General features: G+C 39.9%; 1 protein-coding gene across 1 annotated transcript in view; it reads left to right on the forward strand.

Annotated features, from left to right (window-relative positions):
- The window catches only part of SNRNP40 (small nuclear ribonucleoprotein U5 subunit 40), a 59993-nt gene that overhangs the window by 37002 nt on the left and 4403 nt on the right, over positions 1 to 18588 (forward strand). Inside the window, exons 5-8 of the mRNA XM_007954136.2 lie at positions 1890 to 2012; positions 10141 to 10261; positions 12465 to 12547; positions 13402 to 13463. Of these exons, the coding sequence (XP_007952327.1) occupies positions 1890 to 2012; positions 10141 to 10261; positions 12465 to 12547; positions 13402 to 13463 (389 nt within the window). The remainder of the gene's footprint in view (positions 1 to 1889; positions 2013 to 10140; positions 10262 to 12464; positions 12548 to 13401; positions 13464 to 18588) is intronic.

The following is an 18588-nucleotide window of genomic DNA, read 5'->3' on the forward strand; positions in this document are numbered from 1 at the left end:
GCACTTAACAACAACAGTGATCAACTAATGTTTCAACAGAGATTTCCTTAAATGTCTGGAACAAATCTCCATGTGTGCGTGTGTGTGTGTTGGGACACATGTTCAACACTCCGCCAGGCAGTTTACAACACTGCCTTAGCTTTCACTTTCTGCTTGTGCACTTGAAGGTCAGCCAGCTGCGAGAGCTTTGGGCCTTCTCAGGTCTCTTCTGGACATGTGTGTAGCTTTCTAGATTCCTAGTAAAATGTGTGAGCTTTTCCAAGTTTTTTTTTCCAAAACATTTCATTCCTTAAACTTTTCTCCCAAGTGTTTTGGTTTATCCATTGTTTGCCCCAACTGTTATTCCTTGCCCTCGGCAGCAGCTGCTAACGTATTTGCCTTTAAATGTGTGTGATAAATGCTATACCTTTCCCCTAACCCCCTTTGGAGAGTTTTATGTTAGGCACCTGCTAAAAGGGCAAGGAGGCCACATTTTCTGACCTCCTCTAACCGCACAAGAGGAAGACAGGATCACCATCAGTAACCCAAGGCCTATTACTGTGAGGCCAGACATGCTGCCTGCCTCCAGCCCTTTCACCAACCATTCCTCCCAAAGTACCCACCACCTCTTTCCTGGGTTTGATAATTCACTGCAGTGGCCACACAGACAGATTATGGGGTTTATTAGGGAAGCACCAGGCTACAATTCAAATTCAGGAAAAACGCTCAGTCTCTCTCCCAGCCCACCGTCTCTCAGCCAAGTCTCTCACAGTCTTTCTCCCAGCAGTGCGTGTCCCTTGGTGTCTCACTCAGCAATGAGTGTCTCTCTGGAGTGCCTGTCTCTTTCAGCAGCACGTCTTCCTCAACCAGCAGTCAGAGAGAGACCTCTGCCTCTAGGAGGCCTCCTTTTGAGCCCGGCAAAGTGGCCAAAGCAACCAATCATAAAGTCAGAATTCTAACCACCTGAAAGAGAGTGAGAACCTCCCAGAACATTGTTTTGTGCCACTCCCAACAGAAATAACCTAGGTGGACAACTTTAGCAATCAGGAGCTCCTCAGTTGCTCATGGCAAATTCCACCTCAGAGTTTACAAAGACTTATGGCTAGAAAAGCCACACTAAGTAATTTACCACACCACAGCACCATAAAGGCAAGACTTTTGAGCTGGTCATTCACAGACAAGAAGTCCAAACAACCAAAACTTCTTTGAGAATGAGGTCCATTCTGCTACCTATGGTTCTGTTGTTATTGTTGTGTGCTATCTAGTGAATTCTGACTCATGGTGACCCTATATGACACAGTAGAACTGCTCCATTGGTTTCCCAGGCTGTAGTCTTTACGAGAGCAGATTGCCAGGTCCTTTCTTCTACAGAGAGGCTAATAAGTTTGAACTGCCAACTTTTTGGTTAGCAGCCAAGCGCTTAACTGTTTGTAACATTGGAGCTCCTTTTTGGTGTTCTCTGCTCTGCCGTTTTCACTGACATACCTTCCTCTATAATGTTGGATTTTTCTTTTTTTCTTAGTTTTTAAATGTAGTTTGTAGCCCACTCATGACTTAAGATCTACAGTTTGAAAAGCACTGGTCTAATATCCTTGTTGCCTTTTGTCCTTGTATAAAAATATACAAATTAAGCAGGTAGAGGGACTTCCACTGTAAACCGTGTTGATTAACTTTATTTATTTAAACATTAACAAAGAAATCTGGAAATAGAACTGAGATGATTTGTTCTACCAACCTTATATATGTTGGCAAAATTGTGGCTATTTCTTAACCATGTGTGTTACCAGAATATCCAGAAAAGTTCCTCATCTTTTTAGTGATGTGCTCACCTCCACAAAGTTCTTTAATGTATACTGTCTAGTTCTATCTTAGAATGATGTTACTAATAGACTCCTGTTCTTTTGTTTCAGCTTTGGGACATCCGTAAGAAAGCAGCCATCCAGACATTTCAAAACACCTACCAAGTGTTAGCTGTGACCTTCAATGACACAAGTGACCAGATTATTTCTGGTGGCATAGACAATGATATCAAGGTACGTTTGATGCTTAATCATTCCCTTTCACCTATCTCTACTCACAGATGTATAATCTTTTCAAGCTTCTGAGATTGGTAACTTTGCTTTTAATACATATTAAAAGAAAGATGGTGACTTAGAACTATTCTTTTCTTTCTGTCCTATCCTCATTGACTTCCTGAATCAGAGGTTGCATTGCAGCTCATATAAATGCTTCAAGGACCAGGTAGGTAATGTGAATCCCTGTGGGGGGACTGGAAACAGAGACTGTAATCCCTGCCTAAAGACATTCAAAATCATTTTTTTTTTTTAAATAAGGCTGTTTTGGCCTAATGAGACATCTGATATGAGTGAATCAGTTTGTGATTGCCTGCCCTGATCACTCCATATGGTCTTTCTTTTTAGGAGTATGAGAAGGAAGTTTTTAAAGTATATAACTACGCCTCTGTTTTCAGTGTGAACAGTGGGAGTAATAATAGTATCTACATCTTAAGGTTGTGGGTATTAAATGAGCTAATGCATTAGAGCACCAAGCAGAGTTCCTAGACTTAACATATGCCAGTAAATGTGAGATATTATTTTGGAGTTACACAATTTGTGTCTGTTTTTACTTACTGGCTTCCTTAAGGATCTCAAAGACTTTGGACTCAACTTCTGCTTCATCAAGAGAATGGTAAACGTAGGTAAATACTCAACTTCCAGTGTTGCCCCTACTTAGAAACTACTGTTTTCCCTTTTCTTGCCTCTTGTCTTGTCACTATGGATGAGGAGTCCTTGCTTTTGCCTAAAGGTAATCCTTTAAATGGAAATTTCAATACTTCTTCCCTTCTTAGGGACCTCATGCCATCAATTTTTCTGACTCCTATTTTCAGTTTCTTCATCTTTTGTAGTTTCTTCTCATCAGCATTTATTCATGCTCATGTCTCTTCCCTGAAATGGGAGGAAAAAAAAAAAAAAAATCTTCCTTCAGCCTCATATCCCTGCGTCTTCATATCCTAACTTCTCAAAAAATGTTGATAATGTTATTTTTATCATCATCATCATCATCAAATACTTAGACAGCCCTTACTACGTGTTAGGTAATGTTCTTAAGGCCTTACATTTATTAATTCATCTAATCTTCATAATAGTCCTGTGAATTAAGTATACCACTAATTGCCATCAAGTTGGTCCCAACTCATAACAACCCCTCCTTGGGTTTCCGAGGCAGTATCTCTATGGAAGTAGATTAAGTAGATTGCCCAATCTTCCTTCCGAGGAGGGGCTGGTGGGTTTGAACCACCAGCCCTCTGAGCCCTCTGATTAGCAGTCAAATGCCTTAGGCACTATGCCACCAGAGCTCCTCAATTAAGTACTACTGATGCCATTTTAAGGAGCCTTGCTGGCACAGTGATTAAGCATTCCACTATTAACCTAAAGGTTGGCAATTCAAAACCACCAGTGGCTCCATGGGAGAAAAGACCTGGTGACCTACTGTCATAAAGACTTTATCCTAGGAAACCCTACGAGGCAGTTATGCTCTGTCGCATGGGGTTGTTGTGAGTCAGAATTGACTCAATGGGCGGCACACAATAGCAGTCATTTTACAGGTGAATAAACTAAGCTGTAGGGAAATACAACAATTTACCTGAGGTTATACCCCTAATAAGCGATAGAATCTCAAATCAAAACCCAAACAGTTTAGTTCCATAATCATATTCTCAACCTCTCTGATAAATCCCATGAAGATTTTTCTACACTCACTCTCTTCCTTAACCTCTCATTACATCCTCAATTCCTTCACTCCTTGGTGTTCTGGCTCTATTGCCATTGTTCCCACTGAGATTGTTCTCTTCCAGATCACCAGTGATCTCTGTTACTAAATCCAGTAGATCATTTTAGTCTTTTTCTTTCTGCAAAACATGACCAGCATTTGACCTGACCTGTTTTTCCTGAGTTCTGCGACTACATAACTCTTCACCTCTGGCACCTTCTCAGATGTATCTACAAGCTAATGTCTCTCTGTGCTCTTTAAATGCCACTATTACCCAAAGTTCTTTCCTAACCACTTCTTACTTTATGTGTTTTCCCTGGACAGCCTCATCAATTTCCAGGACTTAAATTGCCAGCTCTGTACTGATGACTCTCAAATCTATATTCCCAGCCCAAATCTTGAGCCCCTTTATACAACCAGTTATTCAGGACCCCCCCCCCCACTTATGTATCATATAAGTACCTCAAAATTTACCATTTCCAAAACTGAATTTATCTTCCTTTCCCCTTTCCCCCATATAACTATTTGGAGAATATGGAATCAGCACATAGGGACTTAATTAGACCTTCTCAATAGCTAGTATATTATTTCCCAGAGTGAAGTTTAGAAACTCACCAACATAAAAATCACTAAAGGGCTTCTTATGCACATGAAGGTGGATTAGTGTCAAGTGATGCTAATTTTTATAGTTTTTCAAAAGTATTTAAATGTACATAGTGAAATGAACTTTTCTATGTTGTACAGTTTTATGAATTTCAGCACTTGCATAGAACCATATAACTACCACAAACAAGGTATAAAACAATTTCTATTACCCCCAAAATTCCATAGCATTCCTCTTCGTGGTCAGACGTGCCTCACCCCTAACAATCACTAATTTGCTCTTTGTCCTCATGGTTTTTTTCTTTTCCGTAATGTCATATAATCATACCATATGTAACCTTTTGAGACTTTTTTTTTTTTTTTTAACTTTTAGAATTGGATGTCCTCATCTCCACTATTGTTAGAGACTTGTGTAGGAATTATATTCTTGTCTATTAACAATAGTTAAAAGTCTTCTTTTAGCGTGACTTATTCCTGAGTTCTTTATCTAGAGTATTCCTGGGCCTTCTGTAGATCACTTATAACCTCATCCAAGTTCAATTACTATTGAAATTTCAGTATGTATTACCTTCCATTTTTTTCTGTATATAGTATTTTGTATGTAAGCATATTAATAATCACATTTTAGATAAAATCTTTTATTATTATTTTTAGTATCATGTAGCTAGTTCCTTTGTCTGGAATCCCCCTACACCAGATACTTCTGTGGTTGTCTCACTTAGCTCACTTATGTCTCCTCTTCAGAGAGGATTTCCTAAGCCCTTGTTCTAATTGCTCTTTAGTACATCACTCTTACTTTTTTCTTAGCACTATAGTTAACAGTCATTTTTCTGATTCTGTCACTTAATTGCTAGCTGTGTGTCCTTAAGAAAAGTATTTAACCTCTCTGAGTCTCTGTTTATCTCTAAAAGCAAATAATCAGCCTACTTCATAGAATTATTAGATTAAATGAGATAAAAGATAAAATATTCCTGGCATTGTGGCAGACACATAGTAGATGTTCAGTGTTTGTCTGTATGTCAGCCGCATTCATTGTCATGGTTAGAATGTTCAGTCATTTAGTTGGTGTGGTAGTTAAGGATGTGTGTCAACTTGGCTGGGCCATGATTCTGAGTGGCTTGGCAGCTAGATGTCGTTATTCCCCATGATGAGACTGCAATCCCCTCCACGGTGGAGTCTGCTGTGAGCACCTAATCAGTTGAAGGAAAATTGCCTTTGGAGTGTAGCCTGCTTCTAGTTCATGTGAAGAAGCTTTGAAAAAGGTCTCCAGCTTTCTGGCACATTTAGATCCTGCATTTGGCCGAGTCATCATCTCCAGTTCTTGGACTTGGACCAGGGGCCTGTTGTATTGCCTCCCAGTCTTGGGATTGTTCCCGGACTGGAACCCGTGGCCTGTCGTATTGCCTGCTGATCTTAGGATTGTGCCATTTTACCTGCCAGCCTTGGATTGGAAGCTTCAGCAACCAGTAGGTTTTGTGAGTCAGAAGCCTCCAGCTCCAGTGGGCCTGGAACAAGAAGCAGAGCTGAAACCCAAGGTTGAAGGGATTTCCCTAGAGCAGCACTCTGAATTCAAATTTCTAGCTTCCTAAACTAGAAGAGAATAAATTCCTGTTTGTTAAAGCCATCCACTTGTATTTCCATTATAGCAGCTCTGGAGAACAAAGGCAGTAGTAAGTAGGTCACTGTCACTGGTCATGTAGGTCATGTCACTGGCCATGTCACTGGTCATGTAGGCAGTTTCAGATTATGCTGCTATGAATATTTCTGTTCAGGGAACTTTTTCCATATTTATTTTCTTATAATAGGTTTCCAGATGAAAATTAATTTACAAACTTTTGATATTTTAGATATGGAATTAATCAATACTGTATTTGAAATCAAGGGGCTGTAGTAGCACTGTGGTTAAAGCATTGGCTGCTAACCAGAGGGTTGGTGGTTCAAACCTATCAGCCACTCTGCAGGAGAAAGATGAAACAGTCTGCTTCCGTAAAGATTTACAGCCTTGGAAACCCTGTGAGGCAGTGCTACTCTGTCCTATAGGGTTGCTATGAGTTGGAATCAACTCGATACCAGTGGGTTTGGTTTTGGTTTAGTATTTGAAATCAGGTTGCTATAGTTATTTGACTTCGTGTTCCTGGTGTATAATCGTACTAGGAAGATGTGAGAGCATATTAGAATTTCCATCTTCTCCCTATCTAACATTCTGTTCCTACATGCTTAGTGCCTTAATAGTAGCGCTAGACCCAAAAGAAGTGGTAAGTGTTTCAGGCCCTCATAAATTTCTTTTAAAATGCAAAGGAGAGATTCCTTTTCAATCAAAAATAGACTCAAGGAATTTTAACTTGAAAAAGACCTTAGACATCATCCACTCCATCCTTTATATTATATATGATCAAAATGAGGCCCTAACAGGTTAAGTGATTTGGCCAGCGTCAGAGAGTCAAACATTTGGTCAGTTTTGGAGCCCAGATCAAACTTTATATTCAGAGGGGCCAAAATTCTTTTCACTTTGTCATGTTCCCTCTAGTCAATTAATAAGTACCTTTTAGGCACTTAGGGGCTTACTAGTCTTGAGCACTTGCTTGAGAAATAACTGCACTGTCGTACCACTTAAATAGGTGCTCCTAAAGGAGCCTGTTGTTTGTTTGCTTCTCAGTCTATCTCAGCACTGTCTGTTCTGAGAAACGGGCACCAGACAGAGAACAGAACCCCTTTTAAAGTATTAAGTGAACAAAATGTGTGTTTGTAAGCAAATAGACTGTTCTGTCATCTTCTTGGAACTTTCTTACTGGGGGCAGGATTGGAGAGTTAGAGGAAAATGAAAACAAGAAGAAAATATACAACTGCTTGATGGCTTCGAAGGTGTAGCTGGCAGGGCCTTGGTATTTTGTGTTATCCTGAGCTCTAGTCAGCATGGAAGTTTAAGGGGGTTTTTGTTCATTTTGTGGTTTTGTTTTTTAAATAGTAGGTAAGACAATAGAATAGATCTCCTCAGTGATTTCCCAGCCTCTGGTCTTATCCGTTCAACTATTCAGGCCAGGAGGATCTTTCTAGAATGCAGATCTGACCAATTCGTTCTCCTACTTTAAACCCTTCTGCAGCTCCTTAGTGAGGTTAAACTCTAAACTTTTTAGGTTTTTAACTTTAACTCACTGCCATTGAGTTGTTTCCAAATCATAGAGACCACCACTGGGTTTCTGAGGTGGTAAATTTTTAAGGAAGTAGGTTGCCCCATCTTCCTTCTGCAGAGCACCTAGTGGGCTTGAACTGCCGACCTTCTGGTTAGCACTCACATGCCTTAGGCACTGTGCCACTAGCGCTCCTTTGCTTTTTAGCTAGGCATTCAGAATCTTTCATAAGCTATCCTCTGCCTGCCTGCCTCTAAAGCATCACCTACTGTCACTCCATGCCACATTCTCTACAATCCAGCAAACTTCACTTTGTCTAAATAAAACATAGCTCTTCCTTCTTCCAGACCCTGCTCATGTGCTTCATTCTCTGTGAAATTTTCACTATCTCACTTCTCCCTGTTCCACAAGAGTTAATCCTGCCACCATCTACTACTTACCTTGTCCTGGCCTCTCATCGCTTGTGTACATTTGTTTTCCTTACTAGACCGAAAGCTCGTTGAAAACAGAGACTATGACTGTTTTCATCTCTAACAGTGCCTGCCCAGATGTTCATTGAAGAGTTGATTAGGACATTTGCAAAATCCTTTATTTCAATTTTACTCACTCTTTCTGTGGCAAATCCCAGATAGTTCTGGCCCTGCACAATTTACCGTGGGAGACGGCAAATTGCATTCTCTCATAGTTGTTGCAAAGCTGAAGATTTCAACAATGCCTCCTGTGAAGAGGAAAAACAACAGCTTGAACAAAATGTCAGCCATTTCAGGCTTTCCTGATTACTGAGGCAGCAAACATCCTGACGCAAAAATTCTCGTATATAAAGTGTGTTGTGCTCCACACATGAATGACTTATTGACAGGGGAAGCGGAGTTGTCTGTCTTATGTATTGCTTTGACATACAACACCTAATTCCTTTCTGGAGAGGGAAAGTGCCCTGCTTAAAGGAACAGAAAAAAAAAAATTCCAAACTACATGGCAATATTAAATAAAATTTTGGGAAAGTTTTGTATACTAGCAACACTTCTAACAAAATTGCTGTTCTTTTTCATATGACATTCCAGACCATTTCTTTGAACTATGTTTTTTGTTTTACATACTTCTGTCTATATAAATATGAATATTAATACTTTTTATATTCCTTTTTGCTTAATAGATTATATAAACATTTTTATATTTGGTCTGCAAAGTTATTTTTAGGAGCTGTTTAATAATAGCTACCAATTGTTCAGGGGCTGCTAGATGCCAAGCATATGCTAAGTATTCTATTTGTAATCTTCACAATAGGCCTAACAAGTAAATAGTATTATCCTCACCTTCCAGACCAGGAAACGGACACAGAAAGTTTGAGTAGCCCACTGACACCACAGCTCCAAGTGGCAGAGACCAGTTCAGTCTGCCATCAAGGCTGTACAATTTCTGCTCTTCCACACTGTCTCCTACATGAGAACTCATAGTGTTGTAGCGTGTTTATGAGCCATACTGTGATAGTTAAGTTTGTGTGTCAACCTGGCTGGGCCTGGCTGAGTGGCTGGGCAGCTAGATGTCGTATTCCCCATGATGAGACTGATAATCACCTCCATGGTGGAATGAGTCTGTTTCCTGTACACAAGGAGAAGCCTTGGGGAACAGTCTCTAGCTTATGGCTGGCTTGAACCCTGCATGTAGCCGTGTTGTTGTTCAGCAGCCTGCCATGCTCTGCCGACCTTGTGACTTTCAGTGGACTTGAATTAATGGCCAGACGGGTGGTTTGGTAACATCAGGACTATGCCTTTTTACTTGTCAACCTTGGGCTTGTCAGTCTCAACAGGCAGTAGCTGTCTGAGTGAAGAAAAGCCTGTAGCTTCAGTGGGCCAAGAGCAGGAGGCAGAGCTGAAGCCCAAGGTTGAGGGCTTTAACCAGCCTCTAGGGTCTGGCACTTTGAACTTGAACTTAATGCCTCCAAACTATAACAAACTCCTATTTGTTAAGGCCATCCCATTTGTCATATATTCTTGTCAGAGTGGCACTAGGTAACCAGAACACTTGGTAAACCATTTATTTTCTCTGCTGGCCATATAGGTTAATTCCAGCTGAGCTCTTCATCTTACCTTTGATACCCAGGCAACAGTGAATCTTAAAATAATTATTTTTCTTTTAATGGATATGCTTCTCTATACATACATTAAAAGAAAAATTGTAAGCATCTATTTTTGTATGTTGCCTTGCAGTTTTTGTCTGTGTATACACATTTTACATGTAATCTTAATGCCTTTGTCAAATGACATATTTGCTTATTTTTAGGTTAGTTCTAATTTATTTTTAGTGACTAACAATCATAGCTTAAGTGTTTCAAATCCTTCTTGGTTTTCTCTTTAATGCTTAATATATTTTGTTATGATTTGAAAATAACCTGTTAATTTTGTCATTTTTAAATTAATCTTTATCTTAATATTTGACCTTCATTAGAATATCTAGGCAAACATAGAAACTTTTGGCTGCCTATTTAGAAAGGCAAAGGTTTTTTCCTCTTTGACAGAAATCGTATATTTTGTAATAAAGTGATAATTGGCCCAGGGCCAGATTAAGAAGGGATGTCAGTTTCTCCAGGCAATTGACTATTGAGTAACTCTTTTCCACTGCTGTTCTCTATTTGATTTCTGGGGGCATGTTTTTGTATTTGCAGGTCTGGGACCTGCGCCAAAACAAGTTAACCTATACTATGAGAGGCCATGCAGATTCAGTGACCGGCCTGAGTTTAAGTTCTGAAGGCTCTTATCTCTTGTCTAATGCAATGGACAATACAGGTAACTTTGGATGGAAATGTTCTCCCAGTATCCAGTCAGTATCAACCCTAAAGAAAATGAGCATCAGGTGGTAGAAATGTGTGACAGGGTAAATGAAAAGGTATAAGGAAAGAGTCAAGGACAGCGCCCAGGTTTCCATCTGGGCTGTTAAAAGAACGCATTGTAAAATGGGAAAAGCTTTAGACTAGGTAGTCAGGAAGTCAAGATTCTAGACCCAGATCTGCCAGCTAGTCCTTGAGCAACTTTGCGTACAGCATTTATTTTCTCAGGGCATCAGTTTTTATACTGATAAGACAACTGGACTTTATTTATCTTTTAAGGCCCCTTTCAGCTCTGGCAGGCAATGGATTCACAGAATACCAGAAATTTAGTGATCAGTTTATCAAGAAAAATTAATCTAGAAACACCATCCAGTGCAATTTGTGAGCATTTTCAGAGAACACCTAGCTTGGGTGATCATTAGTCCTTTTGATGTCTCAGTTGAGACTATTCTGCCAGTATGTCTTCACTCCAGAAACATTGGTGTGACAAGAGGTCCTCAATAAAACATCTCTACATTCTAGGTTTACATACACACATACACACTTTGGGCTGTGTTGGTTTTTGAGTTGTAGGATGGGAGGGTGGGTCCACTATAGCAAAAAAAGAAGGTGACTTGTCAGAATATATACTTAATATTGGGGACATCTGGAAACGCCCAGGTATACAATTTCATACGATTGTTGGGAGCTAAAATGCATTTCCCTGATGTAACATAAAAACGGTGTCTGGAATTCAATGGGTGCTCAATAAATACTTGTTGAGTAAATGAATGTCCTTACCTTCTTACTGTATTTTCAGCTCAATAGCAAACTTTCATACGTGGCTTTGCCTTTTTATGCCTGTCTGGCTCTAATGGTTGATGTAGTTTTTTTATCCTCAAATAAAATATTACTCAAATTTCATGGTATGGTATAATTTCAGTTACAACAGCTATACCTGCTGCTAACAGTGGGTCCTTACACATATATCCTGATTTTGATGGATTTGCCATTGACCGATCCTAGCATCGTTCACAGTAAGGAAATACAAGATTCCAGAAATGCTTATTAAAATATTAGAAGAAGAATTTCTTGTTATGTTACTGTTGTTAGGTGCTGTCATTGATTTGGACTTGTTGTAACCCCATGTGCAACAGAACAAAACACTGTCCAGTCCTAAGCTGTCCTTACAATCATTGCCACGCTTGAGCCCTGCATTGCAGGCACTGTGTTAGTCCATCTCATTGAGGGTCTTCCTCTTTTTCACTGACCCTCTACTTTACCAAGCTTGATTTCCTCCTTGAGAGATGGCTCCCTCCTGACAACATGTACACAGTATATGAGATGGAGTCTCACCATCCTTGCTTCTGAGGAGCGTTCTGGCTGTCTTCCAAGGCAGATTTGTTCAATCTTCCTGGCAGTCTGCTATTCCATATTCTTCACCAACACCATAATTCAGAAGTGTCATTTCTTCCTCAGTGTCTTTCTATAGTTATGTAACAAGATGATAAATTCTTTATTTTTGTTTATTGCCTCAACCTTTTAGAACCCTTTCATATACATCTCATTTGAGCCTTAAAATACTCATGTATTTTAAAAAGAAAAATGAGAGCAAGTGGTGTTCCCATTTTAGAGAGGAGGAAATCAAGACACAAGGAACATCACTATTTAACCAAGGTCACCCATATATACAGCAGACCTAGAACCAGTGTTCTTTTGATATATTTGACTTTGTTCAAATGTAGACTGTCAAGTGCAAAATTAGGAAAGGTCACTACTAAGTTTGGTTTTTATAGATTTACAGTCACAGTAGTCAGTGGTATTTAGATTGTCATATTGAAGCTTTGCTGGATGTTACTGAATTGGCAGAACAATCATTGCAAAATGTTTTGCAATGATTAGTGTCACAGTCAACTTTTTCCCACTGCAAATCCCCAGCAATATGCTTGACTTTTCCCCTCCTGCTCCCCCCATGTCCTTCTGTGCCTTAGCCCCTATTAATGGGACTTGGATGCATTTCATTCCCACTAGAAAAAGGAAAAGAACCTTACCTGGTAGCAAGTGTCTCATGTGCCAAACAGTATCTATCATTGACATGATACTAGGTTTAGGTGGGTTCTCTGGAGGCCTCTGGCTGATAACTGTTCTGGTGGGTGGTTGGTTGGTTTGGATTTTTTTCACAGTGCGAGTCTGGGATGTCCGGCCGTTTGCCCCCAAAGAGAGATGTGTGAAGATATTTCAAGGAAATGTGCACAATTTTGAAAAGGTGAGTTCTGCATGCCAAACAAAGTGGTGCTAAGAATAGAGAGTAGTAGCTTTGCTAAGAAGAGGCTGTATTCCAGTAACACTTCATCAAAACTGTTTTTGCCAAAAACTAATAGATACATAGGGAAGAAGACAATCAATGCTGGGACCAACCTTCAAACTGAGGACTCTGACTTTAGTCTGCTCTCAACAGGACACTCTAGTCCTTTTAATTCCTTGGAAATGTTGACCCTCTTAAACCAGTGTGCCACATGAGTCCCATGGCTCTTACCCAGATGGTCTCCCTTATTCTGCCATGACCAGCTGTTAGAATCCTGAGACTGCATCCCTCCCCTAAATAAGCACCACGACCCTAGTTCTGAAAGGCAGATTTTTTCTAAATCTTCAAATTTCAAAGTCAGCTCTATTGAAAACAGCTTTCTCCCTACTGTAAGTCTCTGTTGTAGAGATTTTTGTTTTTCATTTGAGATTCCATTTCACTTTATAAATCAAGTCTTATTTTTTTGTTGGGCTTGATTTTATTTTTAGTCTCCTTCAAGATAAACAGGAAAAAAAAATTAATGAGGATCAACATATGTGGAACAAAGAGAGCCTCCATTTGTGAGCAGAACAAAACTTTGTTGCCAGGTCTACTCTAATTAACTGTATATTAAGCATTTTCTACAGATAGTTTTTATATGGTGTGAAAAAACAAAGTATGCTGTTTTAGGCCACAAAATGTAAGATGTCTGCTGATCATCTTTCTAGGAATAATTAAAACTCTGAGAAATTTAAAGTCTCTCAGAGATTCTGTAATCTAGTAAAGAAGACTTTGTACATTGCTATACTCAATGAATTCCTGCTTACTCATTACAGAATCTTCTGAGATGTTCTTGGTCACCTGATGGAAGCAAAATAGCAGCTGGCTCAGCTGACAGGTAAGGATTACTGGGTATGAGGTAAAGAGTGCTGTAACTGTGCAGGTATCTTCTCATGTTTAATACATGAAGTGCAGATACTGAACTAGAGCAGACGTAGTTATAGCTGAACTCAGAGATGCAGAATGAAGGGACTAAAGATCATGTCTGACAAACATGTCATTTCTTTCCTCCTTTGATATGTTTTAGACCTGGAGGGTAAAAAATTTCTTTGTTTTTGTTGAAGTCTTTTTGCCACCAAACTAAAATTGAGACTCGTAATCTGGTACTAAGTTTACCTTACCAGATTTGTCTCCTGCCAACTCCATTCAAATACATATTGAACTCTCACCTCCCCACCATCATCACAGTGCATCATTTATGTGGGACTTTTCCTGTCCAGCTCACTTGTATGTTCTCACCTCCAGGCCTTCTCTCATATCTCCTCTTCTCTGTTGTTCCAGCTGCTATGTATCTCTAGTAACCACCTCAGTGTTTCGTCTATGAACTTTACATGATCTTCTCTCCCTACTACCTCTCAGACAGAATTAATTGCTCTTTTTTGTGCTGTATTCACTCTGTTAAGGTTTGTTAACATTTATTACATCCTATAGTCAGACAAACAGTGGGGCAACCCTACCAAATTATTTGCTCCTAGAGGTCAGGGACTGGGTCTTGTTCATCTTTGAAACCTGGGCACATTCTAGGCACTTATTGAGTATAACATGAATGACTTCCTAGCTCAAAGATGTCAGGTGTTATTGTACATATCAGCTCAACTATTGGTTATGATTAACCTGTGTTGAGGATGACTCAGAGATGGATCTGAGTGCTGTGATTGCAAAGTGAAGGGCATGGAAACTTGTGAGTTAGGTGTTTTCCAATCCTGAGCTGAATTAAGAGACTATGAGGCTTTCTTAAATGTGAATTTAAATTGATTAAGGCATTATGTGATGAACTACAACTATAGGGAGAGAATTCTGTCAAAATGCTGTTGTATGTGGTTTGTCTGTGGTGACCCTTCCTGGGGAGGGATTCAGAGGTCGAACAGGGATGTCCGGGTGCCAGGGCTGATAGGCTACAAATATGACATGGTATGAATGATGAATCTCTCTGATGGCAAATCCTGGGTTTAGCTACCATTAGGAAATGTCTTGATCCTTTTTAGTTTAACTTCTTATTTCTCCCCTTAGTGATTTCCACTAACTCAGCTGGCCAGGTAGCTGTCTTCCAAATCTCTTGGCATAACCGAGTGAGTGCCTCCAATAGGGCATCCGTTTGTTGAAGCACTTTAAATAGGTACAGTTGTATTCTTCAACTATTTGAAGAATACAGTCTGCAGTATGGATTATGACTCAATATAAAGAAAACAAAAATCCTCACAACTGAACCAATGAGCAGCATCACAATAAATGGAGAGAAGATTGAGGTTGTCAAAGAATTCACATTGCTTGGTTCTATAATCGATGCCAATGGAAGCAGCAGTCAGGACATTAGATGACGTGTAGCATTGGGAAAGTCAATCACAATGGAACTGTTTCAAGTGCTGAGGAGCAAGGATGTCTCCTTGAGGACTAAGGTGTGCCTGACACAAGCTATGATATTTCCAATCGCCTCGTGTGCATGTTAGAGCTGAACAATGAATAAGGAAGACCGAAGAAGAGTTGATGCTTTTGAGTTGTGGTGGTGGTGAAGAATGCTGAAAGTACCATGGACTGCTAAAAGAACTAACAGATCTGTCCTGGAGGACGTGCACCTGAAATGCTCCTTGGAAACGAAAATGGCCAGACTTCGTCTCATCTGTTTTGGTCATGTTGTCAGAAGGGACCATTCCATGGAGAAGGATTCCATGCTTGGTAGGGTGGAGGGTCAACGAAAGAGGGGGAGGCCTTCAACAAGATGTATTGACACGGTGGCTGCGATGATGGGCTCAAGTATAGCAGGGCTCATGGAGCTGGCACAGGATTGGGCAGTGTTTCGTTCTGCTGTGCATGGAGTCACTATGAGTCGGAAACAACTCGATGGCACCTAACAACAGCAACAAACAACAGTGATTTCCCTACCAAAACAAGTATCATTCTCCCAATGGGAACCCTTTCCTGAGCTAGCCAAGGCCTTCAACATGTTCCAGGGTTTTCCCCTATTAGGGGCTCCAATGCTACCATCCTTGACAACTTGACAACTCCATGGAGAAAAGATTGAAGTAGTCAAGGATTTTATATTACTTGTTTCCACAATCAGCACCAGTGGAAGCAGCGGTCAAGACATCAGACGACATATTGCACTGGGCAAATCTGCTGCAAAAGACCTATTTAAAGTGCTGAAGAGCAAAAATGTCTTTGAAGACTAGGGTGCAACTAACCCAAGCCATGGTATTTTCAGTTACCTCATGTGCATGTGAGAGCTGGACAATGAATAAGGAAAACTGAAAAAGAGTTGATGCTCTTGAGTTGTGCTAGGGAAGAATACTGAAAGTGCCATGGACTACCAAGAGAACTAACAAATTTGTCCTGGGAGAAATACAGCCAGAATACTCCTTGGAAGTGAGAATAGCCAGACTTCATCTGACCTACTTTGGTCATGTTGTCAGAAGGGACCATTCCCTGGAGAAGGATATCATGCTAGGTAAAGTGGAGGGTCAATGAAAAAGGGGAAGGCCCTCAATAAGATGGGTTGACGCAGTGGCTGCAGTGATGGGCTCAGGTATAGCAAGGATTGTGAGGCTGGTGCAGAACTGTGCAGTGTTTCGTTCTGTTGTACATAGCATCGCTATGAGTTGAAGCTGACTTGACAGCACCTAACAACAATATTGCCATAAACTAGATTCACTTTCATTCTGTCCCACACTATCTATTTGTAAGCAGTACTGACATACCTGAAGATTCCAGAGTCCTTTTTTTTCCCCCTGACAAATTTAGTGCCAGGAAAAATGGACGAGTGCTAAGGTATTTTATGTGAAAAAAGGTCTAAGCCTTGAAGAAGAAATTGAAGGGATTTTCCATTGCCATGTTATTAAAGAAGACCTTAAGAAACAGATGCACAAACCAAGGTGTCTTGCATTCTGACAGAGTAAGAACCTTGCTAAGTATTTTTATATAATTTTCAGTGAAGAATTAAGCTTTTAAGTTATATTTGCATAAGCTCTTTTCTTGACAAGAGCAGTTTGTTTCTAACATGTGGCCCTTTGTGATTTTCAGTGTCCTCTCTCCCCTCTTATTCTTCCCACTGTTCTTTAAACTTTACATGTGTAAGTGTGGCTTTGGTCTGGGGAAAGCTTGCTTCTCCCTACCTCCAGGAGGCTGACCAGATTTCATAGTCCACCTCACCAATTAGTCCCAAGACCGTAGTGGCTATGTTACATAAGGAGCCTGGTTCCTGCTGAAGGTCGCCATTCCAGAGTAAGAAGAGGACAGGGAACCCCTCTAAATTTAGCATCTAATTGGCAGCCATTGAAATGAGACCTGGAAGTAAGCCCTTGGAGATCTGGGGTTCTGCTGACTTTTATGTGCCTAGGAAATATATCCTTCTTTCTCAGCAAAATATTTTTCAGCTTGGCCTGGATTTGGTAAATTTCCCCTCTCTGTTTGCAAATCACCTCTTCATGGTCATACTTAAAACCCTTCAACGATTCTGTCAGACTACAGGAAGACCAGCCAGTCTCTACCTTGAGTGATTTATTCATCTGTCTGCTTCTTGGGATTTTGTTTTGATCTATTCTTCTTAACAATAGCTGCCATTAATTCTGTGTGCTGGGTACTTTCTATACATTATCTGATTTATTTCTCAACAAAACTGAGGTCAGTATTGTCTTGATTTTTATAACTAAGGCAAGAGAACAGTTAAATAAATGTCTAAGTTTACTTAGTGAATGGCTGGACTGAGATTTGAACCTAGGCCTTTCTGACTCCAGTACTCTTTGACCAGGCCACACTTCACTTAGCTGGATTGTTTGTAGGAAGGGTATGAGCATCAGAGCCAAGGAGTCTGTGGACAGATGGGGTTCCTGTTGCTCTTCCTTATTGCTTAGAACTTTTATGTACTTCCTATGGAGCCTAGCCCTTGAGAGCTAACCAGTATAATTAAGAAGCTCTTGTTTGTTTGCATTTTAGACAAAAATACAATGTTGAATCAGAGCTAGGTGTTTTATAATCAAATACTGGTGAATGTACTCTCTAAGTACTTGATTGAACAGCGCATATATGTAAATAATTTTCATAAACCTACTTGAAAACTGCTAGCTCTTTAAAGTTACCAACAGATTACTTTTGCATGGTCAATGAAGATAATGTCTCCTTGTTTTTTTAACCTTCAGTTAAAAGGCCTCAAGCAAGATTGTCAAAGGAACCTTTTTTTTTTTTTTTTTTTTTTGTCTAGGATATTTGAGGATGGTAAGAGAAAGGACAATACTAGAACACATTAAGAATTCTAGTCTAATTTTAGTCTGCCCCTGAACCACGAATGGGCTGTGTCACCTTGGAAAAGTCGCTGTACCTTAGTTGTCTTGTCTGTAAAATGAGGGGTTTAGAGTAGCTGATTTATCTTGGCTCTTTCTCATTCTAGAATTCTGTGTTCTTTCTGCCCATGAATTCAGTGCAGAATTTGGGTTATGTTTATGTAGCAGAAGTTCCCTGTTTCTCTCTGAATTCTGTGATTTCAGTACAATACTAAGCAACTTCAGATGGATCAACAGCCTGTCATGAATTGGGTTACTTTAAAACATTCCTGGATGAATATGAAGGTAACTATAGCCTAATTATACTGAATGCTCCTTGAAGAAGATCTGTGTGAGGTCCATAGGACAAACTTTCCTAGTTCAGAAGCGTTTACTTAAAAGTACCAGTAATGCGTCTGTTTTCAGCTGTTCCTATTTCGTCATTCAGTTGCTTAAGGGCAGGGTCTTTGTCTTATTTGAACTCTGTATTCCTAGTTTCTAAAAGCAAAACACAGCTTAATAAATGTGACTTGAATAATTGTTGCTTCCACTTACCTTAAAAAACCATGCCTTACCTAGAAAACCCAAGAGATTCAGTCAAAAACCTACTGGAACTAATTGAGAGATTTAGCAACGTCGCAGGATATAAGATCGACATCCAAAAATCAGTTGGATTCCTCTACACCAGCAAAGAGATTGCTGAAAAAGAAATAA

This window comes from Orycteropus afer, unplaced genomic scaffold (assembly GCF_000298275.1).
Source record: "Orycteropus afer afer isolate SDZICR_OR568_19922 unplaced genomic scaffold, OryAfe1.0 scaffold00433, whole genome shotgun sequence".
NCBI classification, from domain to species: domain Eukaryota; kingdom Metazoa; phylum Chordata; class Mammalia; order Tubulidentata; family Orycteropodidae; genus Orycteropus; species Orycteropus afer.